We start from the raw sequence: 27816 nt of genomic DNA on the forward strand, positions 1-27816 counted from the left end.
AGGGGTGCCTGGCTATGCTTTCCTGGTGAGAGTCTGTTTCAAGGAGGAGTGTGTGTTTTAGTCAAATGAAATTAAAAGGAAAATAGAGAAAGCTGCAGAAATGAAATTTCATCACGCGGGCAGGCGGTCCTGGCAGCAGCCTAGGCCGCCAGCAGAAGAGCAGGGACAGCCTTGGGGAGCTAGTCCAGCAGCAGCAGAAAGAAGTTGCAGGCAGCTGAAAATGAAATAAGAAACCTCTCTCGTCCACTGCGATTGGTGTTGTGAACCTGTCCTTACTGCTGGATCTGTTCCAGTGTCTTCAAGTTACACCGGGACAAAGTTAGCACATTTCCCAGTGACCGGACTGAATACCGGATGCAGATGAATAATGGTAGCTGAGCAGGCAGAATTCCCGTATTTCATGCACTCACGGCCACAGCAGAGAAGCCAAACAAGTTTAAAAGAGTTGAGTGAAGGTGAGGGGAGATGGGTGCGTGCGTGCGCAAATCCAATGCCAGTAACGTGTCACGGTGGGTTCCTCATGCTCTAACATATGAGAAAATACTAAAATACATGCCCGGCAGTGCAGGTAGTGTGCCCTGAGCAGATACCAGACTTCTGTGGCAAAACACTGGTGTCGTCAGGTGCAGACTTATGCCATGCACAACGGCAGAAAAGAAAACACCTCAAGGCAGAGACAATAATGTGTGACGGCGCTCGTGCAGGGTGCCCGGAGAGGGTGCAGTTTACTGGCATCAGGGTAACAAGTGCACAGAGCTCAGGCTGTGTGTATACAGACTGTCTAGCGCGCTCATCATCACACAGACCATCCTCTGCCCGGAATGTGTCTGCGAGGGGGCGCTTCACCTGCGAATTTCATTGTAGGTTCAAGCCAGCGCTTTCTTTCTGCAAGCCGGTGTGCCAATATCCACCACCCACAAGTGTGTCTGGTGCCGGAGCTCGCATCTCACTGGCAAATGGACAGTTTTTGTAAACAAAGAAGCAACTCTGGGAATGTGATCAGATGTCTAAAGGGAGATTAGCCATATTAATACATGCCTCTTCCCACCATGCACTGGATCTCGTCCATGACCATCCCCCGGCTCCCACTCCCTCCATTCCCATACCTCTTCTTCCTCCGGTGGGTCCAAGTCCTCTCTCCCCGCGTGCCTGCGGTTCAGCTGCATGGCTTCTGTGTGGGAGCCCAATCTCCCGGCGGGATGTTTCTGCCGCTGGCTGGAGCAAGGAGTGCGTGAGGCCTGGGCAGGCGTGGAAGCAGCGGGCTGCAGTAGGAGGGGAGACCGCTCTGCGGGAGGGATGGGGGTTCAGAGCGGCTGATGCCCGCACGGCGCTGGCTGAGGTATGGGCTCTTCTCTCACCAGCGAAGTCAGGAAGGTCCCCTGCCGCAGGCTGGAAACTCCCACTACTGCAAAGTGGAAGTGAAAGTGGAAGTGAGGGAAGGAGGGGGTTGAAAGGGGTCTGGGACCATCGCGAACTGGGCTTCAGAGTGCCATGCAAAATACTGCGATGTCATTCATGGTAGCTACAACCTCTCTCTTTAGAATGCGACTTAGACTGCACGGGAGAGGCAGCGCCTCGCTCGGGGACCAGATGCGCCTTTACGAGCAGGTTTGCCAGGGAGGAGGGGCGCTGCCTGTTCTCAGAAAGGGGGGACAAAGCAAGGAGCGGAACAGCGGTGAGGAGAGCAGATGGCAGAGAGAGGGGTGCACAAGCAGGGCTGCCTTGGGGCAACCCCAATGCACGAAGAACCCACAGGGAGCAGGAGAGGAGAAGGCAGCAGGGAGAGGGGAGAGATGAGGGGGCCTGGGTCTGTTTCCCTTGCGGGAGCAAGCAGGAACCATCTGTTAATTACAAACAGATGGTTTCAAAGCTCTCTCTCAAGGGAATCACTAAACATGCATGCGTTGCCATTGAAAGCAATGCAACGCATGCACGTTTTTGGGCCAAACGCTGAATCGATTCCTAAAGGTCTCCTCCTATACAGCGCATGCGCGCTGCATAGGCGAGACCTAAAAAACAAAAATATAAAGGGCTGCGAAGGGGGACGCAGAATGCGGTAAAGAGGAGCAGCATCACATGAGGGTACAATGGTTGTAGGAACAGAGATTTTGAGCACAAATTAAGGTAAAAATGTGTTCATTAGGAATCTTTTGGCTTCCAGTTTGAAAGCAGTTGTGGAAGAGATTCTGCAAACTTCCGATGGGAGAGAGTTCCAAATCCTTGGGGCCGCGCCGGAGAAGGCTTGGAGATCGGTTCTCTTTTTCCTAAGGATGGGTGGTTTCAGGAGAAGAGTGATAGCGCTTCTTGATGCTCTTCCACCGCAGGATAATTCAAGCTTTTGCGTTAGGTACCTGGGAGTTTTGAAATGCTGGGCTTTGTGTGCTAGAATGGCAATCTTTAACTGAATTCGAGCTTCATAAGGCAACCATTTAAGAGATTTTAGGATTGGAGATGTGTGCTCACTTCGTTTCGGATCAGAAAGAGAAGCACCTATCTTAAGGACTATGCATGATTTACTCTTAGTTCCTGTGAGAGTGTCTGTTCCCTGAAATCTATTCATTTTTCCCATTTTATTTTCCCCATTTTTGGTAAAGTTTTTTCCTTCACCTGTTGAATTGATATGTTATCATCTGTGCCTTTATATAGCTTTTCTGTTGTATTGATATGTTATTGTTTATGCATTGAAATAGCTTTTCCTTCTAGGCTATCACTTGTTCTCCCTATACAAGTTGTATATCCTTAGATCAGTGGTTCTCAAACTGTGCGCCGCGGCACCCCGGGGCGCCGTCAAAACCAGCGAGGGGTGCCGCGCACCAAGCACACAGTTTGGGAACCACTGATCTGTGAAAGACATGCCTTTCCTTCGAGGACCGTGTTTGTGCGGTCTTCTTTTTATTTCTAGGACTGCAAGCGTTTCAAACAAAATCACGGTCATAACAAACTGCAGTTTTTTACATGTTAGAGGCACGCTGGGCTCGATGCAGTATTGCAGGATGAGTATTCTGAGGCAGAGAGGCCTCTCACAGTTCTTTTCCTTTCCCTGCTGGTTTTCTGCAATATGTAGTCAATCTGGCAACAGCGGTTCCCTTTGCACTGTGCACACCTAGGCTTTTTTCATGTTAAAGTTGGGAGCATCTCACTTTGTTTCACACTCAAAGCAGAATCCTCTTGTTAAATGATGCTCAAGAGTACAATCCCCAAAAGACTAAAGCTGCTTTCCATCCTTTAGAGATCGGAAAATTGTGGGTCATTAATTGGGGTAATATCAACAGTGCCTATTCTACCACATTTGCATCATGGCACATTCAGAAGTCTCTCGCTTGGAGGAAGATGAACCATAGCGTTTACCCTCTCCATGCTTTTCTAGGATTTCTAAAACGCTAAACTGCATCGTGCAAACACTGACCAAGTTGGGTGTGGGCAAGGGGACCAGTATCCTCTGAGCAAGGGAAATTCTTTGACTCATACTCAGGGTTACAGCTAAATTAAATTGTGATGGTCTAGTCATATGATTATAATACCTTCATTGGCATCATTCCAATTATTTTCAGGGAGTAAAATGGAAGTACTCCTGAGGCCGGGCTTACAACCCCCACCCTAAAAAAAAAAAAAATTAACATAGTGGGGAGCTGCGGCCGATGGCTAATAGGTCAAGGGAGCCGTGGGTTGAAAAAGTTTGGGAAACACTGCCTTAGATGTTTAAGTTGTAATCTTGTTTTATTATTAGGAGGGGAGATGTGTTGTGGTCTGTTATCTCGAGGCATGTTCCTGGCCTGCATTATGATGTATGGTATTGGAGTCTTGCATACATCATATGGAATGTACTGTGGAGGAGGGTCTGTTGAGTGTGAAGAGCTGGCGTTGGTGGCTGTACTATTTTCATGGTGGATGCAATAAAGAGAACAGGACATTTTTACTGCATAAGCGTTCTCCTTAACAATGTTCTATAAATTATAACTACTCTGTCGCAGTTTCATGCAATCTGAACGTAACTGTGACATGGTGATTCTTGATGTTTGTAGTGCCCATACATGCCAACATTTTAGAGAGGGGTGATGGAGCAAGGTTTCATACGTACAGAAACTTGCTTGTATTCAATCCTCTCGAAATAACATGTAACTTATTAATCAACATGTTTTGTATTTACTAATAACTGCATTACACAACATTTTAGTATCTAAGGGAAGCTTACCTCTGAGCTTTTACCAACAGTAACCTGAGTGTCCTAATATGGCCACCGAAAACGCAGGAACCTTTCTGCGCATGCGTCTGCTACACCTACGTAGTGTGATGTATCTATGCTTTTGGTGGGAATTCTTTGCCGCTGCGCACTAGTGCCAAAGATGGCCGCTTCATGTTTCACATTCTAATGCACATGCTCCTGCTCGAACTAAACTTTGTATGTTCTGCTTAACTGCTAATGATAGTTAAAATAAAGTAATGCGGATAGAGTAGAAATAAGGGGTATACATTGCATTCATTTATTTGAGTATTCTAACATGTCTCTCTTTGATTTTATTATTACCTTGAATTTGGGCCTAAAGGGTGCCGCAAACCGCCATCTTGAATTCCATGTGTGTGCACATTTAAACGCCGAAAACCTTGAAGCTGACATTGATAGGCAGCCAAGTCCCGTCTTACCCATGATGTGTATGGGAACCTGACCGTGTGACCCCAAGACAGGAAGAAATATGGACTGTATTTAATACATTGAATATAATTTGAAGCAAATATTGCTGGGTGGAATAAAAGCATGGGAAAGTAAATTATGAGCGGGAACATTGATCAACTATATCGAATAGAAATGATCTCATACTAGTATGGTGTGATGACCTCTCCTTGCCTTTCTGACCAATCAAATAAATGAATACACAAATTTGCAACACTGGGGGCTGATTTACGTCCCTGGAAATGGTATAACTAAGGTAGGCTTAGTTAGTTAGATTGTCCAACTTGTCACAGACCTGTCCCTGATCCAACGTATGCTGAAGGAGAATCGAATCGATCTACCCACTCGGGGTCCGAGAGTAGCCGTAGAGGGGGCTGTGACTCTGGCGTTGCACTTAGCGGAAGTTGCCTATCCTGTCCTGCACCTATCTTGTCCTGTTGGCATCTGATTAGTCGGGAGCCTTTCTTTTGTCCCAGCCCGTGGCCAGAGTTGGTCCTTGCACCATTCTAGGTAAATATAATCTGTGTCATATGTCCTTGTATCGTTTTCCCTTTTCACCCTTCCCAGCTGCCAATGTCTAAAGGTATTTTCTTAAAGTCCTGCAAGATGTATGCTTTAATAGTTATTTTCTAACTTGCAAAGTCCCTAATCTCATTGTTGTGGCACCTGACTCACAAATTATTGCATAGATAAAGAGTTTAAAACGTTCCCGAGTCTGTGGTTCTTTACTGATAAAATTGAAGTGTCATACTACCTGTTATTTTAACATCCTGATCCTAAATTACCTTTGTGGGTAGGATAAAGTGACAAGGAATTGGTAAATTATGGTGTACCAGTTATAAACTATAAATCACTGAAAGAGAAGAGTTATCTGAGATTACCGGTTCAGGGTGTGTAAATTTAATGGGCCCAGGTGAGTATTGGTAATTGAAAATACCCTGAGCTGGTAATCCCGCGCCATCAGGGGGAAATGAAAGATTTAATTATAATTAATATATTTCCACCATCCACATATATTGAAACAGAGGCAATTTCAGTCGTGAGACAAACAAAATGAAGTCGTGTTTTACTTTTGAAATCGGGAAGTTACCGCCTGATACTCAATTGGCATGTATGGTGGTGACGGTGTAAGAGGTTTTTAAAAGTGTCAAAGAACGAAAGCTCTTAGCCTAGAGCAGCTGGCGTCGTTTGCGTGGAGTAGAAATAGCGCTGAAAGAATAAACCTTTACTAATGTACAAACACGCACGCCTGAGTGTAGACATCGATTTAACACAGTCTTATACCAAATTCTGCAAGCGAGTGGGACCATCCATCTGTCACGCCCAACTGAAAATTAAGCTGCTATTAGCTACGGATTTACGCCTGACTTTTACATGGCCACCATTGGGACGCGACTCCGCCCATCATGGTGACTACAAGGTGAGGGCCCATTCTACGCAGGCGCGGTGACATAACCTGTCATCAAGAGCTTGATCATCAAGAAGCATCCTCTAGAGAGGAACTGAGAACCGTTAGGTGACAGACTAGGCGCTGTGCAGAGGCCGAGGGTTGCAGTCCAAGGGAGCAGGTTGGGCTGGCATACTTCGTATAATCGCACCGGTCTGGCCGGAAGCAGATTGCTCTCTTCTTTCAAAGCGGAAAGACACCTATAACGACGCTGGTGTTCTGTCGGACATTGACAACAGTTGTCATTCGGTTTCTCCACGCCGGTACCTCTCGAGTGACACGTGGGCGGGCACAGATAGTCGTTGTCTGTGCGGTTCACCCCTTAGACCTCTCTCACTGTCACGCAGGCGGGCGGATACAGTGGTCGTCGTGGTTTCAGCGCGGGCGGGCGCAGCAGGTGCCTCCCTCTGGAGGATGACTTCTTCGTCTCTCGGCACAGACACCCTAAGGACTCCGGAAGCCATGAAAGTGAAGGCAGGAGGTACGGAGCCAGCCACGGGGCACAGCCTCATCTCCCCAGAGTACGTACTGGGGCTGCGCAAGATCACGCCGGGTCAGTAAAGAGAGTGTGCTACTCTGTGGTTATTCGGGGAGAGGGTGGGCACTATTGTGTATCACATATGGGTGGTTGTTACACTATTGGGTGTATGAAGTCTTCTAGGAAAGATATAGCAGGTTGTAACTTATGCGTTGGTATCTTGATTATCCCTAAGTGCTGCAAACATTGCAAAAGCTGGTATAATGGGTGTCCTGCAACGGTGTGGTGCAGTTTTTCTCTCCTAAAAAAAGGATTACTCTGACTATTCGTGGCTTCGGGCTGATAAAAGACCCGGATTAAATCTGATCTTTTTTTCTGGGGTTGTCCTAGGATAAAGGTGGCAGGGTTATTGTGAAGTTTCTTGGACACGTCATTTGGTTTGTTTATATAGCTCTAACTTGTTGCTTTACAGGTTATTCTCAGTGCTAGAGAGTTGTCTGAGATGGAAACTGTTCTTTGGGAATCCTGTCAAGTCTTGGGAGGACGAACTATCATGCTAAATTTCAGGCTATGCATACCTTTCATCGTGGCCTCATTTTGAGGTTGACGTCCATTTTTCAATTGTAGTCAACTTTCTAAAAAGCGTAGGGTCAACCTTTCTACACACCTGCGCCACTCTCCTAACAGTTTATTCTTCATTTATTTTAGTGAGATCACCTTAAATGTCACATTTCATCCACATTCCTTAGCCAATAGGTTGACAGGAAGGACATGGTTTAAACTGGATCCTAGGGTGGGATCCTTTGTGGTCTTAAAAGGGAAAGGACCGTTTTGTTTTATTTTGGGGTGAGGCAAAACGATGTAATCTCGTTTTAAGGCTCTTTTGAAGGCAGATAAACTGGGCTACATACTCAGGTCTGGAATCCGGACACTGATACTCTATGGTACTGCTTCCAATTTGGTCTAGATGCCCAGATTATAGCATTCCTGACCAGCCTGCTGCTGGAATTTTATTCTATGAGCCACTGGAAAGCATGTCGGCGCTGGGGTGTTTGTGATTGATTTAAATTCATTCTTGACCACCACTTAATTGTGCTTCCCTTTTGAGGACCTCGGTTACTTTCTTTTTGTCCTTGGCGTAGATTATTCTGTAATAATCCTTACAGAATAGCACCAAGATCCATTTAAATTAGGGGGATTCGTGTCAGAAATACTTTATTCGGTTCATTTCAAAAGTATACAAAATCCAAAAAACAGTGGGCCAAGGTACCAAATTACAATATGGTCAACAGACAGCAAGAAATATAAAAAAGATAAAAACTGTACAAAATATATGCAGAATTCATATGCAGATCCTACAATTTAAAAAACCCATTATGTACAAACTCTAAAAATAGACCATGCAAGACTTTTATCTAGAGCTGGATAGTTTTTTCCTTAGTATCATGGCTATGGTTAAAAATGTAGCAACATTAATGATTTCCCACATATTGGACAGTAACTGAAGATGCATTAAGGCCGGTTTCACTTGTCTAAACCCTTTATCTTTTAGTAGGAGTACAATGAATTTTTTCCGAATGTCCGTAAAATAACCACAAAAGAACATGAAGTGAGCAGTGTCCATTATCGAAAATCCATCACAAGTACACAATTCTAATTCTGATGCCTTGGTCCAGCATGGGCGCCCAGAGAGAAGGAGATGAAGTTTGTTCAGCCTCAACTTGGTTAGTAGATATCTGTGGTTAGCATTGTTAACAACCTTCAGATACAGTTCTAGGTCATGATCGGTTGTTACTACTAACTGATGGGCTCTCACGGTTGACTTAGTCAACTCGTCACCTTCTCTATCCATCCCTTTGTGCAGCCTAAATGCGGTCTTTGTGCAGCCTAAATGCGGTCTTGACCCATTTCATGTCACCCATGACCAATTTAGACGGCTCATCAAATAGTTCTGGGCGACCTAGGGAGGCTGCAAGTTTTTTAACATATTTTAGCCATGGAATGGAGTCCCAATGTTCTAAAGTAAGACAGTCCCTCAGGATCTCATGGTTCACCTCCAATTCCGGGTTCAACCAAACCGCAATCCACTTTAATAGGGGTGCGATAGCAATCCGGCCTTCTAGATATTCCACCCCACATTCTTGGTGCACTATGAAACCTGAGGTTGATTGTTGTACTGATAAAATGGATTTCAAAAACTTGTCTTCTGCCACTTGTAACAACTTAACGTTCTTAAAACCCTATAGATCTGCGCCATACATGGCTATGGAAACATATTTGGCGGCTTAAACCTTTAACATTGCCTGCAATGGTTTTACCCCCAATTTGCGGGAAAAACCCAAAACTGCAAAAATAGACCGGACAAAAGCATTTCTTTTCTCAGACAATTGGGGAAGCCAGGTGGAGCTTTCATCAAAAACCACCCCCAAATATGGGAATCTAGCTACCCTCGATAACTTATTTCCATTACAGTGGAGTGTCATCAGCTTCCTGTGCCTGCCCTTGGTACCCACGGCCATGACATGAGATTTGGTATAATTGACGCTAAGATCCAGGGAGGACATAAACTCATAGAATGAATTTAAAAGACTTTGTAGCCCTACTGACGTGCGCGCTAAAAGAGCGGCATCATCCGCATATAATAATGCGGGAATAGGGAACTTGCCTGCCCTCGGGATATCCTTGCAAGCTACTCCTAACACACTGGCCAACTCGTTGATATATAGGGTAAATAATAGGGGAGCTAAAATACATCCTTGCCTGACCCCATTGGTTCTACCTATCTTGCCTGTACAATTCCCCTTACGATCGTATCTCACTATGGCTGTGAGGTCCCTATGGAGATCGGCTAAAAAATATACTATATTTTCATCTATACCCATCTTTAGGAGCAAAGCCTATAGCTTGGACCTGTTCACTCGGTCAAAGGCCGAGGACAGGTCCATGAATGCTATATACAAGCAGCCTTGCTTCGCTATGGTATACTTCCCAATCAGCAATTGGAGGTTGAGGCTTTGATCTATCGTACTGCACCCCTTTCTGAACCCATACTGCAATGCCGACAGAGAGTTCGTTTCCTTAAGCCAATTAGTTAATTTACACAGAACCACTCTGCCTAGGACCTTCACTGCAGAATTTATAAGGGAAATTGGGCGGTAATTACCCGGGTCACCTCTATTACCTTTTTTAAAAATAGGTACAATGACCGATTGCGACCAGGTCGTAGGGATACCGGATTTGCAAATTCTATTAAATACATTCGATAAAACTTTAGACCATATTGCTATGTTGGACTTAAAAAGATCGGCTGGTATGCCATCGGGGCCGGGGGCCTTATTATTTGTCATTTTACTGATGGCTTCAGCCACCTCAGCCTCATTCACCACTAAAGTATATGGATGACTATTCAACGGGGTTGAAACATCCACCCCTGTAGTCTCCTGTTCATAAACTGACTTAAAATGAGTGAGCCACTTGTCTTCCTGAATGCCACAATCTAGGACATTGTTGCTAGAGTCATCAAAGTACGGTTGATTGACCACCGCCCAGAATTTAGCACTATTTTTAATCACGTCTATAGAGGTCAGTTCCTCCCAGGCATCTTCCCTGATCTCTCTTCTCCTCTGTTCTACTGCTGCTTTATATACTTTCCTTAAGAGGGCCACACGTTGTCTGTCGACTGGCTTACATTTCAGGGCCTCCTTCAATTTACGATTGGCCACTGAACAGTTATGGTCAAACCAGCTGACTGTCCCCGGATCTTTAGCTTTGCCAGAATGCATCAAATCGGACATAACCTGGTGACAGATTTTTTGATATGCCTCCACTACCTCTTTGTCCCCAACTTCCTCATCCATGCATAAACGCAACTCCTCCCCTCTGATATTAGAAAGGTTACTTAGGAAGTCTTCAGGAACAATTTTACACCATTTGATCCTACGTGCCTGGTCTGTTGCCCGAATATCTTGTTTGTCAACCCTGTTCAATGAGCTCTCAGACGTGCTAAGGACGCCTCTGACACGTAGAAAGACAGGGTTATGATCACTAAAATGAGACCAAACAGGAGAATAGCCTACTATGTTACTCCCCACAGTTAAGCTTATGAAAATAAAGTTTATTGTTGTCCCACTGCCATTTCCCTTAAAGGTGGGTATATCCTCCTCATCCCCCGAGGGCAACATTAAACCATTTTCAGCAAGAATGTTTTCTAATAAAATCCCCTGTTCGGTGTGCTCAAAATGGGTATCACCTTGTTCAATAGGGGCAAATAGATCAGTAGACAAACATTTATCTGGGCAACCATGAATATTAAAGTCCCCCAGTAGTATTATAAAGCATTGACACTCAATCATCTCCCTATATTCTGCAAAAAAGGAATTTAGCGCTGTCAGGTTGCTAGTTGAAGTGGCTCTATCAAAAGAGTTATAAAAGTTTACAATTAAAACATTATGTGCCCCTTTGCAGGCAATTTGGACTGCCAAACAGTAGGGAGAACCTGTCGCAATCACCGTATGTTTTCCAATGATGTTAGATGCCACCAGGGTAGCCAACCCCCTCCTTGCTCTTCCTCTGGTGGTAGTGACTGCTGGGAGAGAGTAGGTGATATAGCCATCCAAAGTGAGTATATTCTTTGTGTCCCAAGTCTCCTGTAGGCCAATAATGTCTGCAGTACCTATAAATTCTCTCCAGATAGGGTTTGTTCCTTAGCCCAGCAATGTTCCAAGTTACCACCTTTATGTCTCCATTGCCTCTGGTGGTATCACTGCCGGCCAGTTGACTATTGATACTAGTTACTAGATCCCTGCCCTCACCAGACTCCTGAGCAGCTGGAGCGGATAACCCAATATCCACAATAGGGACCCTGATATCCGGGGCCGCTTTTGCAGGTGAAACGGGTATGATCCTGTTTCCTTTAGCATTTCCTGACGCTGTGTTCTCCAATTGTCAATCCACCCAACCTAAGTCGGACGGACAATCATACTGGTTTGCCAATGGAATATTGAGGAGGTTATCTAATACGTGGGGAGCTTGGGTGTAGTTATTCGAGTGACCGGTAATCATACCGTTACCCCAAAAACTATCTGCATGGTATCCATTACCATGGTTATGCCTTCCTCCTCTTCTCCGACCTGTCGACTATGGAGCTGTCCTCAAGGATATCTGCCAGGGAGTTATCCAACATGGTATCGTCAAGGATATTCAAGGGTAATCTTGCGGTCTCTAATTGAGCTACTTCCTCCCCAGTTTTCCGCCCAACAGGTTCCCTCAACCCTTCTGTGCTTCCCCTCTCACTGGGATCAGTATTAATATTCCCGTCTGTTACAGCACTTACTTTCTTAGCTCCAGGAATGTTGGTATTGGGACGTTTACATTTTGGTATAGCCCCCTCCCGCTTCTCCCTCTTCTGGCCATTAAGGGTCACTACCTGAGAGTCTACCTGAGGGTCTGCCAAGTTAGACTCCAAACTAATCCCTGCGAGGTTGCAAGCCTGGGCCTGGGGATTATGGAGTAATGAGTCTCGTAAACCAGGCTGGGTGCTGGTGACATTATGAACATCAGCGCGGGTCTGCACAGGGTTAAGTATGCATAGAGAGGTATCAGGGGTACATAGAACCAATGTGACCCAAAGACGATCTTTTAGCAAATGCGAGTTCCTGGGAAACCCTTCTTTCCATGAGTACGATGCCTTGGTCAATCAAGGAGTTAGTACGAACAATAAAATCATCTAATGTCCCGGCCATCTTTTTACCACCCGCCGCCACCATACTTCTAGTTTCGTGGCATTCCATCTTCCTCACCGAATACAATAAGAGGGAACAGAATAAACTGCGAACTCCTGACTCGCGTTGATTGTACTAATCGGTGGCAGGTGATCAATTTAAAAGGGCCCCAGCAACTGACATAAGTACAGAGGTAGCCAGAATATGCTTACAAGTGAAGTCTGATAACCGCATTCACTAATGGTCGACCAAGGTCATGGGCCCAGTCCAGTCTCCTCGGGCCTCTGAGGGCCACAGAGGGCCCGCCCTTTGCCCGGGCTTAGCCCGGTGCCGCCCGCGCGCATCCCGCGATGCGGAAGGGGCTCTGCTGTTTTCAGCGCCTTCCGGGCGCGTCAGCGGGCGGGTCAGGGCGGAGTCGGGCCGCAGAGGATTGTGGGGGCTGTAGTCCCCCCCGCTCGGCGGCCGCATGGTGTTCCTGCTGCGGCGGCGTGGGGGACCAACAGCCTGTGGGTGTTCAAGCGCTGTTAGCGCTGCTCCAAAAGATGCCTCCCAACGTCAGAGCCCTGCTTCAAAAGGTGAGGTTTCTCTCAGTAACTAGGGGGATTCAACCTTTTTAAATAGTGGGAAGGTTACAATATTTTTGTTTGCCAGTGGGTAACTAGTGATTAAGCCTGGTCCTCCAAATTATGTTTTGCGGCGCTCCTCTCGCCCATGATAAATGCAAAATAATGGTGCACTAGTCACAAACAGTAAATGGTGTCCCCCCGAGGGTCACAAAACTGGAGTTTCTAGTTGAGATAAACAATGTATTATCTTATACAGAGGTTCCCTAAGACTATATATATATATATATATATATATATATATATATATATATATATATATATATATATATATAAAGAGTCCAGGTATTCCAGTGAGCTCCTCAGTCATGAGCCAACCTAAGAGCACAAACTGCTGTTTGGAATGAGGTTTTCCTCAGAATAAGCATCACATAATTCAGAGGCCTGAAACAAAACGATAACATCCCTAGTCAACAAGTTCTTTCTCCTCAGGAACCTTCGAAGTAACACAACAGGTGTATAGTGCTTCTGCATGTTTTCTAATCTTTTAAGGTGATGACTGTAAGAAGCTTCTCTTCAATTTGAAAATATACAAGGGTTTCCAACCCCCTGTGCGTCCAAACTGCCAGAGATGCTCTCATAACAAGCACATTTGCAAAAGTCGATCATATTCTTATGCCTATAATGTCTACAATGCAGTGTCCTCAAAGTCATTCCCCACATTTTTCTCCCCCTTCAGAATCAACCTAGTTAAGTCAGATTTGTTCTGCTCTCAAAGTATGCCAAATGTTCCCTTTTTTCCCTAGATTCTCCAGAAGGAGTAATGGTCGACTGCACCAGCTATGTTAATGAGGCTTACTGAGAGAGTTGATGTAAAAGTTGGTTTCAGATACATTATGTACCCTAAAGTTAGCATGTCCGAGAGGTCAGTGCTCACTCAATCAGTCACAAAACTTGATTCAGCCAAATGCGGCTATAAAAGTACAGATGATAACTTTTAATAAATAAATAGCACAGCATTACATGGTTCAGGACCCATCTGGGTGTAATAGTTATTTTCAAGAAAGATACTACACAATGATAAGATACATCAAACATAAATAAAAGGGCCGATGCGTCTCCGACTCAGAACAAACAATTGTAAAAGAGTAAAAAGAAAAAATTATATCAGTTCCTAACCTAGGAATATGATAAGGATGGGGTAGTTATGTTGAGCCATATTTGTTTCTAACCCCCAGTGAAATGCGTAATAATTTCCCACTGCCATGCAAATTTTCTCAGTTCTCCAACTTTGGTAATCGCTCAAAAGCCTCCTTATGGGAGTTCATATTAAAGGCGCGAAAAATAGGGCACAGAAATCGCTACCTAGCATGAGCATACAGAGTACAAAATACAATAAAGTGCAAAGTGCTTTGAGTGTCAGTATAATTGCATGGGCATCGAGGTAATTGTTCTCCCCAGACTATATTTCTGGGAAAAGCAACTATCGAATGCAAAAGACTAAATTGTAGTATTGTTAAATAAAAACTAACGTTCCCACTCGGATACCAAGAGAGATGAGGCTCACACCCCTGTGTCAGAATATTTGGGTAAAGGTGCAGTTTACAAGTAAATTATCAAAAACTGCCTGGTGGGCTTTGTCTTGCCTATTCCGAAATGCCTCCTTTACCCTGGAAATAGCCCTAGAGTCAATGACTGCTGGGTTTTCGATGTACTCTTGCAGGCACACCTCTAGGATTTTTTTTTTATACATCTGATCTAGGGTATATTTACAGTATTATCCAGAGAAAGGCAGTCCCCCAGTACTTCCTTAGAGTTGGCCATCAGGGTTCCACCAAATCCTCAGCCATAAGAGTAGTGGTGCTAGCTTTATCCTGTATCCTACAGGTGTTAAGCCTAGCTCTGATAGCCACATAAAGGAAGAGCATGATTGGGGGAAGGGCAATAGGCCACGAGCGCACTGATATTCTAACTGCTGAATTGGGCCAGGACCTTTATAGTCCCGCCACAGAAACACAGTTACTCTGTTAAATATCCGTCAGTTCCTTGATTGGGTTGTGGCCAGCCTTCTCACGAATGAGAACACCTCCTCCACAGGTCTTTGAGTATGAGTGGCCCTAGATTGATGTAGTCTATGCCAGGTTACGCTTTGATCAAAAGAAAGCCTCGGATAATTAAAACACCCCACTCTATGAATTTATTCCCCCCCCCCCAAAGGTCCTAGGTTCCACATTTCTAAGGCCTAAAGTCCATTTAAAAGATTTTTGTAAGTTTCTTTTATGATCAAGGCCTCCCATGAAATTATAAAAACCATCTAAAAGAAGCTGGAGACTATTAGCGGTCTTTGGTATTAGTACAGTGCTCACTCAGGTACATCTTTAAAATAATACAGCTAAAATAGGAAATAGTGGTTAAAACTGGAAGTGCTTATTGCCTGCGGTTCTGGAGAGATGACTCTTGAATATTTTCTTTTGCAGGATATTTTAAATTTAAAGCAACATAGTAGCTATCACTTCTACTTTGAATGGGTTTGCTTGTTTATGGGTTCCCTTCATGATCATTTTGAATCACTTGTGTTGCATTCTCTACAAAGCTCTCAGTGTTGGGGTGTTCTTGGATATCACTGATTCTGTATAGAAAACTCATTTTTTTAAAGGTGTTGGACAGTCTTATCACGCTAGTCAGATGACGTTCAATGTTGATGTCCAATGGCTCTCAGTGAGTTTTGTTCCAGTTTTGTTTTTGTCAAAACATCACAAATGCTTCACAATGTAAAATAGTGTCTTGGTGTTCATTAAATAGCATGGCCCATAGTTGAAGTTTTAATATCAGTTGTCTCCCTCCGAAAGGTAAGGTTGAGTCTACAATTGGACTCAATGAACCTCTCTTTCTAAATCTTCAGGCTTTGGGCACAAATATGTGTGGATAGCTTGTAGTTCAGATTTGGGGCGCTTAGCTGTCTTGTTTCCTCAGTGGAAAGTTATGTATTTAATCACTGACACATCTTGGTGAGAGTTCTCAGTTCCTAGCACCCTGGAAACTTGGGGCCTAATTTAGAGTTTGTTGGATATGTACTCTGTCATTAAAGTGCCAAATGTCCCGTCTGCCTTATTAGAAGGGCATTGGAAATAATGCAATCACATTTGTGATGGAATACCTATCTGTCAAACCCTAAATCATGCCTTGGTGGTTAGATTAATTCACTGGGGAAATTCTAGAAGCATATGTCTGAGAATCTAGTGGTCGCCGTAGAGAATTTGCTGGATGGTACTTACTGGTTTGAGTCTCCTCTTAAAGAGATGTAGGGTCTCCAGGTAGCTGATTCTCGAATCCTTTAGGGAGCAGTAAAGTCTACTATCACTGGATCTGATACATGATTTGTCATTTGATCAACTTTAGCACCTTGTCTGGTGGACCTTCGGTGTAAAGGCGTCTTATTTAACCCTCACCAAAGTATCCAAAAGGTGTTGGATGGAATGCTCAAATTTAATTTGGCCACTAGTAATCACATGGACCGTATCCCAGTCTATTGTTGTTTTGCACACAATGCCACCTCAGTTTGGACCCAGCCATATCCAAATTAGTCTTGACCTTGATCCAATGGGACCAGTCCAGCCTGAAATGCGAAGCGAGGTCCTCTCTTAACCAGAAAATAAGCAGCCCAGGACCGGTTTCGCCCTAGTTAGATTTCATCAGCCAAGTATAGCTTGATTCTAGTGATAAAGTGTGCATGGGACCCATGTTTGGGCATATTCGTCCAGATTTGGAACACTGAGCTGATTTTACAGGGCAAAGTTGTATATGTCAGCACTGACATGTTTTGGTGATATTATCCAGTGCCTAGCATCCCAGGAACTCAGGCCTGATTCAGAGTTTGGCAGACCTGTACTCTGTCTCAAAAGTGACTGATGTCCCGTTTGCCTTAGTACAAGTGGATATGGATATAATGCACTTTTAATAAGTTGGATGGGGTAGCAGTCACATTTGTGATGGAATATCTCCACCAACCTCTAAATCTGATAGACATCTAGCAGCAGATTCCTTACCTTTGAACTTCCAGGCATCAGGCTGGATCCGGAAGATTTTTCATAGCAGTACCCCTGCATGCCGGTAGGTGGCGTCAGTCGACTCTGTGTGATGTCGTCTGCGTCGTGTTCGTTATTGTCGTGACGTCTGTGTCGTCCATATAACTGCCAATCTGGCACGCGGACATCAGTTCTTTTCTTTCCGTGACAGCCAGCGCCGATCCGTTGAAGAGAGCTGCCCCCTGTCATTTTTTGACAGATTTATTTTCAACTTTTGATGACTCCGTTGGTGTTAGGATGTCAAGTAAGAAGATCTCGGGGTTCAAACAGTGCGCCACGTGTCGCCATGCCTTGTCTGTTACGGACCCCCATTTGGTTTGTCTGTGGTGTCTGGAACGCGACCACGACTCCAAGTCATGCTCCGACTGCCCGGCCATGGCGCCGAAGGCTTTGAGAGAGCGCTCCTTAAAGCTTCTTGTGGCCTGGCATCCGGCACCGTGAAGGTCGCCACGCCGGTCTCAATCCCGGTCCCGGTTGAGAGGAAGGTCCAAACACCTCTCTGGCGATTCGAAGTCCTCTCCGACAAAGTAGTTGAAGTTGGGTGAGAGGCACCACAAAAAGCATTGCTTCGACTTCACCCTCCCCCACCCATTATGTGACTCGGCGGAGGAACCTCAGTGCTCAAGGCCACGCTCCACAGAGCGGGTGCCAGAGTCTTCTCCGCCTTTTACTCCCTTTCCGGGGCGGGGAGCACCCCCGCTCAACTTAAGGAACTTTATGATGCCCACTGCATCCTATTTGGGCCGCCATCAGGCCCTGCAGGCTCAGATGATGGAGGGGCCCCCGTGGTGCTTGCTCTGGTGGCACCGGCCACATGGCCTCCGAGCGGACCCGTTCCCGGGTCCAGACTGACGCCGTTCGCACCGCCACAGCAACCTTCCCTGCATTGCGTCCGGGGCAGAGGCCCTCTGCACTGACCAGCAACGCCTCCCCGATCCTTATTCCTGATGACACGGAGCCCGTTGGGTATCCACTGACGCCAAGACGGGCGCAGACAGAGCCATATGGCTCCATGCTGTTTTTTCTGCCCAATTCTTAAGGGGTAGGAATGGAGAAAGTATTGGGAGGGGGAACGGACCCCTTAGAAATTCCACCTCAGCAAGACTTAAATTGGTTAGAGGAATTGGTTGACGCCAGTGGTCTGGACACCTCCCCAGATTCTGGCATGCTTTCCATGCCTATCCTGGCTACGGAGGAGGAAGTAACTTTTGCTGTGGTGATGCATAGAGCTGCGGAGGTCCTTGACCTACAGCTTCCTACAGTGGTGGTCATGACTAATGTCTTGACAGAGGTACTGCAGCCTGAGGTTTCGAGCTCAGAATCCCTACTGCCTTTCAATGAGGCCTTGACAGACGTCCGTCTGGGGACATGGTCCACACCTAGCACGGGCTCCTGTGAATAGGACAATCGCCTGCCGCCATCACCCCGCACTGGAGGACCCACTTTTCCTCACCACCCACCGCACCCCCAACGCTTGATAGTCCGAGCTTCCACATCCCGAGGCACATTCCCTTTTGTAAGCCCGGATAGGGAATCCAAGAGGCTGGAAAACTTCGGGAAGAAGATTTTCTCTTCCACCAGCCTAGCGCTGTGGTCGGTGAACACTGCATGCCTCTTGGGATGTTATTCCCATTCTCTATGGGATATGGTTGCGCAGGTGCTGCCCAGAGTCTCGGAGGAGGACGGGCCTGTATTCTCCCACGCTATATCCGATGGGAGAGACACAGCTAAGTTCACCATCCTATGTGGCTTGGACATGACGCACTCTCTAGGTAGAGTGATTTCCACAACCGGGACAGTTCGTTGCCACGATTGGCTGAGAACATCTGTTTTTTTGGGGAATGTCCAAGCCAACCTCATGGACATGCCGTCTCTTCGTAGACAAGGCAGATACTGCCCTTGAGTGCTTCAAGGAATCGCGGACCACGGCCAAGTCCTTGGGCCTCTCTACTGCCCCCAGGGCGTCAGCCAGCTTTCGCTCCTTTCGTGGCTACGGAAGGGGCTACCAGCCGTGCCAACCCTATTCTGGCCAGAGGGCCCCTTAAGCTCAGCAATCTCTGTGGGGACGTGGACGCGGCTCACCCTGGCCTCGTGGGTCCGGGAACCAGAAAGCGAGCCAAGCCAGAATCCCACCCTGCACCGTAAAACCTTCCTAGTCTGATCCTCCTGGAACACTCTCTGCCAGTTGGTGGCAGAATACTCCATCACTTCCAACACCTGCAAACCATCACATCGGACAGGTGGATGCTGCAAATAGTCCGAAGGGGCTACTCCCTCCTCTTCAAGACTACCTTTCCTTCCATGCACCGCATGGTTCCCGGACCTTTCTGGCCCGGACCCACGAGGCCGGGGTGAGCCGCATCCACGTCCCCACAGAGATTGCTGAGCTTAAGGGGCCCTCTGGCCAGAATAGGGTTGGCACGGCTGGTAGCCCCTTCCATAGCCACTAACCACCCACAGATTAATCTCGCCATTCCTGAGGGCTATAAATGTATCCAGCTAGATAGGGAGGGAAAAATTGGTGGTGGTATTGCCATAGCTTTTAGAGAAAATCTCAAGGTAAAATGGACTTCCACTATAACCTGCGACAGTTTAGAACTGGGCATTTTTAATGTTATTAAATCACCAACGGATAGCTGGAACGGAGCCCTAATCTACCGCCCACCAGGATCTAGAGTCAACTTCCCTAACATTCTGACGGAAAAGATAGCTTTGCAGGCCCTAGCCTCTAGCAAATTCATCTTGAGGGGGGATTTTAAATTCCACGGCGAAGATCTTTCCGACCCGGAGGTCAATAAGCTTATAACTAGCGTTAATCTGATGGGTCTGTCCCAAAAGGTCCTAGATCCCACCCATAGGGCGGGGCACATCTTGGACATGATCTTCACTAATATAGACCATCTGATATGTGACCCCCCCCTCCCTTTAACATGGACTGACCATCTTGTTTTCCATCCAAAGCCAGATTAGTGACCTCCCGTTTGGGAAATCGTCGAATTACAGAGCTACGTAGGCCCTGGAATAACTTATCTCTTGAATCCTTTAAAGAGACATTCCGCCCATTTGCAGCTGAGAATACCCTAGCTGTCTCTGAGCCAACCCAACGTCTAGCAGGCTTCAACTCTGCTATAGAGACCGCTTTCAACTCCTTAGTCCCCCGCCCCAATTTTTTTTTCGGTACAACAATGCCAATCAGCCCCCTGGTACACCCTGGAGCTTAAATTTGAAAAATCCAAGTGTAAATCTTTGGAGAGACTATGGAGAACTAGTAAAAATATTCCAGACAGACAGACCTACAAATTAGCGCTGTCCAAATACCATCAAAATATTAAACTCGCTAGGAAAAATTTCATCATGAGCCTAATTGACCAGGCAAGTAATTCATCTAAAGCTCTGTTTACCATAGTGAAGGACTTTGTATCCCCTAAAGCCTGCAGACAAGCAACGCAGGAATCGCAAGAACTATGTGACTCATTAGCGGATTTCTTCTATGATAAAATTGAACAGATATACTCTAACTTTGCTAATCCGAGCTCTCTGAACTCTGACTCTTTTAGTATTCCTGTAGATTCGGCCGTGCCGATGGCAAGCTCCCTTGAACAGTTCAAACTGATCTCACTTCAAGACACCACCAACTTATTACTTTCTGCAAAATCGGGCTCGCCTAAGGACCTTTGTCCAGCCAGAATAATAGCTCGGCTAGCCCATGTATGTGCTTTGGAGATTTAAGAACTGTTCAATTGCTCAATCCAAACAGGCCTAATTCCCATCCCATGGAAAGAAGTTTATGTCCGCCCAATACGGAAAAAGCCAGCAGCGGACCCCCAGGTACTTGGTAACTACCGTCCCATTTCGTTACTCCCCGTACTGGGCAAGAAAGTGGAAACTGCCATCAACAACCAATTGAGCCATTATCTTGAAATCATTAATCATCTAGACCCCTCACAATCTGGCTTTCGCCCTGGTTTTAGCACAGAAACTGCCATTTTAGCAGTGACTGACTCCTTGAGGCAGGTAGTGGACGCCGGAGGATCTGTTGTTCTGATTCTCCTGGATCTCTCTGCGGCTTTCAATACTATTTCACATCTAAAGCTCGTGGGAGACTCCACTCCTGGGGTATCTGGGGCACGGCCCTAAAATGGCTATAGAATTTCCTGACCGATAGACTTCAAACGGTCATGTTGGGACCTTTTCTCTCTAAGAAAACCCGTTTGGACAGAGGTGTACCTCAGGGCTCCTGCCTGAGCCCAACTTTATTTAATGTTTATATGGCCCCCCTGGCAAAAATTGTGGAACATTTAGGGTTCGAAATAATTTCATACGAGGATGAAATCCAGCTTATGTTCACAATTGGTTCTAACATAGAATCGGAGAAAGCTCGCTTTGCGGCGGGCATGGTCACCATTTCAAACTGGATGTCTGAGAACTGCCTCCAATTGAATCCAAGTAAGACGGAGATAATGTTCATGGGGAAAGCATCAATATTTTGGACAGATGACTGGTGGCCATCCGAGCTTGGATTGGCCCCATCCCAAAACAATCAGTAAAGAGCCTGGGAATAATTCTGGACCACTCCTTAATGATGAAAGATCAGATTTCGGCCATAATAAGCTCATGCTACTACAGTCTCCCTCTTCTGCGTAAGATTTTACCCTACTTACCGACTAAACATCGCAGAATCCTGGTCCAGGCCTTGGTGACTAGTCGCCTCGACTATGGAAACTCTCTTCTGTCGGAATTACGCAGCTTGCTAAACTACAGGTTATTCAAAATACGGCAGCAAGAATGATCTTGAATCGTCCTGCTGGCTCACCATCAAACCCCTTACTGAAAGAGCTTCATTGGCTCCCAATAAGAAAGCGATCTAATTTTAAAATATGCTGTCTTACCTTCAACTGGCTTAGAGGTAAAGGTCCTGACTACCTGAGGAAAAAGCAGATCACACATACTTCGAACAGGGCACTCAGATCCAATTCCTTGGCCCTTTTAAAAGTCCCCAGGATACGTCTCAGTCGTACCGGAGGCATGGCTTTTTCCTTTCTCGCCCCACGATACTGGAACTCTCTGCCCCTTGCTTTGCGAGAATGTCCTTCCTATAATATCTTTAGGAAACAGTTAAAAGCATTTCTCTTTTAGTTAACATAATTCCCCCCCCTGTTTTTCCGTACCTCTCAACACTAAGTAAGCGTCGAGATGCCTCCGGGTGAGTCGTGCGCTATATTAGTGTGTTTATCATAACATAACATAACATGCCTCCACCATACGATCGGCTGATGGAGGATCACTTTTCCTTACTCTGCGAGTAAGTCAATGCTCTTTTGGCCAAGGGAGCTATAGAGGGTTCCCGGGCACGAAGTAAGCAGTGGTTGCTACTCTCGCTACTTCCTGGTCCCCAAGAAGGACGGAGGCCTTCGTCCTATCTTAGATCTCAGAACCCTCAATTTCTTCCTCAAGGGGGGAACATTCAAAATGCTCACCCTTGCTCTGGTCCTGTCTGCCCTGAACCCAGGAGACTGGATGGTAGATCTGGACTTGCAGGATGCTTACTTTCATGTCCCCATCCTGCCTAGCCATCGTTGCTACCTGTGGTTTACAGTGGGCCATGAGCACTTTCAGTTCAGGGTGCTTCCCTTCTGTCTCACTAGTGCCCCTCGGGTGTTCATGAAAGTGATGGCGGTGGTCGCACCTAATCTGCGGAGATGTGGGGTCCCAGTTGTGGGGTCCCAGTTTTTCCCTATCTCGACAAATGTTTATGAATGTGGGCTCTCCCCAAGCAGTCGTCTCCCACCTACAGACGACGGCAAACCTTTTTCATTCATATCAATGTGCCGAAGTCACACCTGACTCCCTCTCAGTCGCTCCTTTTCATAGAGGCGGTTCGGTACACGGTGCAGATTCAGGCCTATCCACCTGAACGGCCAGTCCAGGATATTCAGGCTATGATATCGATGTTTCAGCCTCTAACTTGGGTTCCGGTGATACTGACTCTGAGGCTGTTGGGCCTCATGGACTCCTGCTAGTGACCCATGAAAGGTGGCTCATGCGGGCTCTGCAGTGGGACTTGAAATTCTAATGAGTAAACAAAAGCAATGGTTCTGTCAGGTATTCCACTATTTCTTCCACGTACGCCTAGCGTAGATTCATTATTTCATAATCATGTATACGTCCAGACAAAAAAGGGAATATAAGTGATGCACATTGCTGTATACTCACTCGTTTTATATAAATTAACCCCTTAATTGCTGCCGTCGGCCAACGGTCGTCACGGCCACTACCTCCCCAGTGCTGCGCACGACCGTTGGACGTCCATTCAGCACTAGTTCCAATGGACAGCGCAGCACTGGGGAGGTCTATTTACAACGCTTTAAAGGGGTTAAATCATTCATATGCGATTGTTGTTCTCAAAATTCTGGCCTACCTTTCCCATATATATATATATATATATATATATATATATATATATATATATATTTTAAGCACCATGTATATATTGCACATTTAAAACAAATGTCACTTGATCACTTATCTTCAACGAACCTCACCTCGTGTTGACAGCCTCATTTACAAATATGTAAATACATATGAATGATTTGATTTATGCGTCTCTTCTGGGCTTGGGTGGCCATCTTGGTGAGGTGGAGATCAGAGGACTATTTTCTCCGGCGGAAACCAAGCTCCATATCAATCTGCTGGAGCTTCAGGCGATTCGACTGGCACTAAAAGCCTTTTTGCTATCCATAAGGGCTTGTTCAAGTGTTCACAGACAACACTACCGCCATGTGGTACTGCAACAAACCGGGCGGGATGGGGTTGTGGACTGTCTGTCTTTGCTGGAACATCAGGGAATTTCCCTGGTGGTTCAACACCTGGCCGCTGGTTCTCTGAACGCCAGGGCGGACAAGCTCAGCTGAAGGTGCCTTGTAGATCATGAATGGCTTCTCCATCTATAGGTGGCACAAGGTCTCTTGCAGCGGTGGGGAGAGCCTTGGTTAGATCTATTCGCCTCCGAAGAGAACACGCAATGTCAACTGTTTTGCACGTTGAAGTTTCCAAGACAGCACTCGCTCGGCAGCACTTTTTGTCGCGAGTGAAGCTCAGGCCTCCTATACGCCTTTCCGCCCATACCACTTCTGCCCAGAGTGCTCAAGAACATCAGAAGCGACCGGGCACAAGTCATTATTGTGGCCCGGACTGGGCATGGAGAGTTTGGTATCCCGAGCTTCTGGACATGAGCATTGATCTTCCGGTCAGGCTGCCCCTTCAGGAGGATCTTCTGTTGCAGCTGCAGGGAAGGGCCCACCACCCGAACCTGTCCACTCTCCGCCTCGTTGTGTGACGATTGAGTGGCGACAGTTGACAGCTTTTGACCTTCCTCCTGAAGTCTGTTAGGTTATCTTGGCAGCCAGGCGTCGCTCTACCAAATCAGTATACGCCTGCAGATGGAACACATTTTGTAAATATTGTACAGATCGGTCTGTTGACCCTCTATCTGCTCCATTATCTGAAGTCCTACTCTTCATACTTTCTTTGACCCGGAAGAGCTCTGCTTTAGGCACCTTGAAGGGCTCCCTTTCGGCCCTTTCTTCTATTCTCTGGCTGCCTGATCAGCCATCTTTGTTCAGATCTCCAATTGTGCAGAGATTTTTGAAGGGGCTAACCCATTTGTTTCATCCTTCACTCTTTATCATGCCACAGTGGGACCTTAATTTGGTGCTCACCTTCTTGATGTGTGCACCGTTTGAGCCTCTGTATAATTGCCCTCTACGGTTGCTCACCAGTAGGATAGCTTTTTTGGTGGCAATAACTTTTCTAGGAGAGTCAGCGAACTACAGGTGCTTTCATCAAACCCTCCTTACCTGACAACCTTTCTGAATAAGGTAGTACTCCTGACTAGGGCATCTTTTCTTTCTAAGGTGATAACACCTTTCCATATGGTACAGGCGGTTACCCTGCCCACGTACTATGTGCCCCCGCACCCTGCCAAGGAAGAGGAACGTTTTCCCGTCTGGACCCTAAAAGAGCGTTGTCGTTCTCCCTTGATCGAACAAAAGAGTTCTGGGTGGACGATCAACTATTTCTAGGACATTTGGGCACAAAGAGAGGCCGTGCTGCCCAGAAGAGGACAATATCCCGATGGGTTATCCACTGCATAAAAATGTGTTACGCCTTAGCGAAGAAGGAGCCTCCTGAAAGGCTTAGGGCCCATTCCACCAGAAGAAAAGCGGCCACCAAGGCTCTCCAGCGTGGTGTTCCTGTATCTGATATTTGCCAAGCTGCCACATGGCTGTTTCTGCACACGTTTGCCAGACACTACTGCCTGGACTCCCAGGTTCGCAGAGAGGGCCTTTTTGGTCACTCATTTTTTTTTATAAAGGATTTTCTGGTCTGAACCATTCTGCAGTCCTTACTCCGGGGTTGGTATTGTTAGGGTATCTGTTCAAAAGTAAGGAATGTGCGGCTAGATGTCTCTATCAGATGGACAAGTTACTTACCTTTGGTAATGCCTTATCTGATAGACATGATCAAGCCACAGATTCCTTACTGACCCACCCATCCTCCCTGCAGTGCGGAATTGGTTTAAATGTCAGGGACTTTCCCCTTCAGGGCCCTAGTTGTTCATTTTTTTTAGCATAACATGGTCAGTCACATCATGGCTCCGCGCTTCTGGCGTGGAAAGTACTGATGTCAGCGTACCAGAGTGGCGGTTATATTGACGACGGTGACGTCACTACGACAACGAACACTAAGCTGATGACGTCCTGTGGAGTTGACCAACGACACCTACCAGCACGCAGGGGTACTGCTACGGAAAATCTTCCGGATCAGCCTGACGCCTGGAAGTTCAAAGGTAAGGAATCTGCGGCTAGATCATGTGCCTACCAGAAAAGGCAGTACCGAAGGTAAGTAACTTGTCCATCAGACTTTAAGTGGTTAGGTGAATTCACTGGGGAGATTCTATATCTCCGAATTTAGTGGTCACCGTTGAGAGATTTGCTGAATGGTACTTTATGTTTGGAGTCTTCTTTACCGAGAGGTAGTCCAGGTCGCTGATTTTCAAATCCATTAGGCACTAGTAAAGTCAAATGCCTGGTGGACCTCGGGTGGAAAGCAGTCTTAATGAACATAACATCATCACACAAGTTGGTGGAAAGAGAGGTGGGATTAGTAGCCTGGGCCTTGATGGGAACATGCTACTGATGCAGCTATCAACCGCATGTCCGGTAGGGTGCTGTTAGACCCGAATGTTAGCAAACCTATTGGTTACTCCTACTTCATTGGGTGCATGTGTTCTGTAGTGCCTGGTGTAGTTAGTTTCCGAGCCACCTTTGCCACATGCCTTCTTGGGTGAGGGGGACCCCCCTCTGGCAATGGGGTTGGTGAGGGGGCAATTGCTCCTAGGTGGGCCTGCGCCAACTTTGCGCATTCTGCAACAATGTGGTTGGAAAGATGCTCCTCCATGGGGGCCACCTCCTCATTGACACACCTGAATATGGAAATGTCGACCGCCTCGAAAAAATAATCATCTAGCGGTAAGTATTGCGTAGCCTCCTCCTCCTCATAATAACTCCCCTGCTCCATCCTGTCATTGAGGGAAAAAAACTTAAGGAAACTCAGTAGGGGAGGTGGACTCACCACAAGCTCGGGAATTAAAGAGTACCTACAATGCAAGGACAGGCTGCGCCTGGGCTAGATATGGGCAGACCTGGGGACTGCAAAGGACTTGGGCGCGGACAGGGCCGCCGTGGGTGGCACACACACACCACAAGCTTGCAGGCCTTCAGGAAGACTGACCAGGCCGATCCTCCACCCGGCCCGCTTCAATTACTGCAGCAAAGAGGGCAAGTGCACGACTTGGCAACACTGACACTGTGAAAGGACTAAGATAACATATCCCCCGTTGTACTGTTGGGAGTTGTAGTTGCGGAATTCATTGTTTTCTCTTGATGTTTTATGTTTTTTGATGATGTTGGAATACAAAAAACGTACTTCAGTGCTTTTCTGGCTGCTGTGTTTTTGTGATTATAGAATAAAGTGTGGAAAGAAAAGCATAATCAGAGCCTCCGGTCCTGACATAGAATAACTCTTGACGCCGCTTCCCTGAAGCACTTGCAGAGTTTGCCACTACTTCTACTGGCATTCTGTCCGACGTTCGGAAGAGTAGAGGAAGAAGGAAGATAACTCTCTGTGTTTGCAGGTCTATTTTGGGATGTGTGTAAGATGCTGGTGAAGTTCTCTTTAGGATTAGAAGATTAAAGGCTCTAATCTGAAGCAGGGTTTCTACATGTCTGCTGTGGTTTAGCGAGGTGAGGGATTAACTGCGTCATTACTCATGAATTATATAACCCTAATGATGACACAGCTTTCATATTTATGTCTTGAACCGAGCAGAGTTGTACCTTTACACGCAGCAGGAACAGCAGGAAGGGTCTCCGTTGTTCTAACGTTTATCTGTGGTTGGGTTGAAGAAGCAGCAAATTGCAACCATAAGTACCGACTGCATTTGTTTTGTAGGTTAAATATAGGAACCCTGCAGTTCTGGCATCCATGTAAGTTTCAGTATGCGCATTACAGGACACATTGATCAAGGTTGATGTTGAACGACACTGAACTAGCCACTTACGTATCATAGTGGAAACCGGCAGCTACACATAAGCCCCAGTAATCCACTTACCTCTAATTTAATAGAATCGCAGGTCCCACCAAGAACAGGCTGTTATGTTTGCTCAACCTCTTGCTGCCAGTTCCCTCGTTCGACTGACAAAGAACACTCCACACATTAGTTTTCAAAGAGCCAAAACAAGATAACAATTCAGATGTATTATGTTACTACGCTACACTGCCTTTAAGAGAGCC

General features: G+C 46.3%; 1 protein-coding gene across 1 annotated transcript in view; it reads left to right on the forward strand.

Annotated features, from left to right (window-relative positions):
* Positions 1-6117: 6117 nt before the first annotated feature.
* The window catches only part of UNC119 (unc-119 lipid binding chaperone), a 403376-nt gene continuing 381677 nt past the window's right edge, over positions 6118-27816 (forward strand). Inside the window, exon 1 of the mRNA XM_078680113.1 lies at positions 6118-6669. Coding sequence (XP_078536239.1) covers positions 6531-6669 — 139 coding nt within the window. The 5' untranslated portion in view covers positions 6118-6530. The remainder of the gene's footprint in view (positions 6670-27816) is intronic.

This window comes from Lissotriton helveticus, chromosome 3_1 (genome assembly GCF_964261635.1).
Source record: "Lissotriton helveticus chromosome 3_1, aLisHel1.1, whole genome shotgun sequence".
NCBI classification, from domain to species: Eukaryota; Metazoa; Chordata; class Amphibia; order Caudata; family Salamandridae; genus Lissotriton; species Lissotriton helveticus.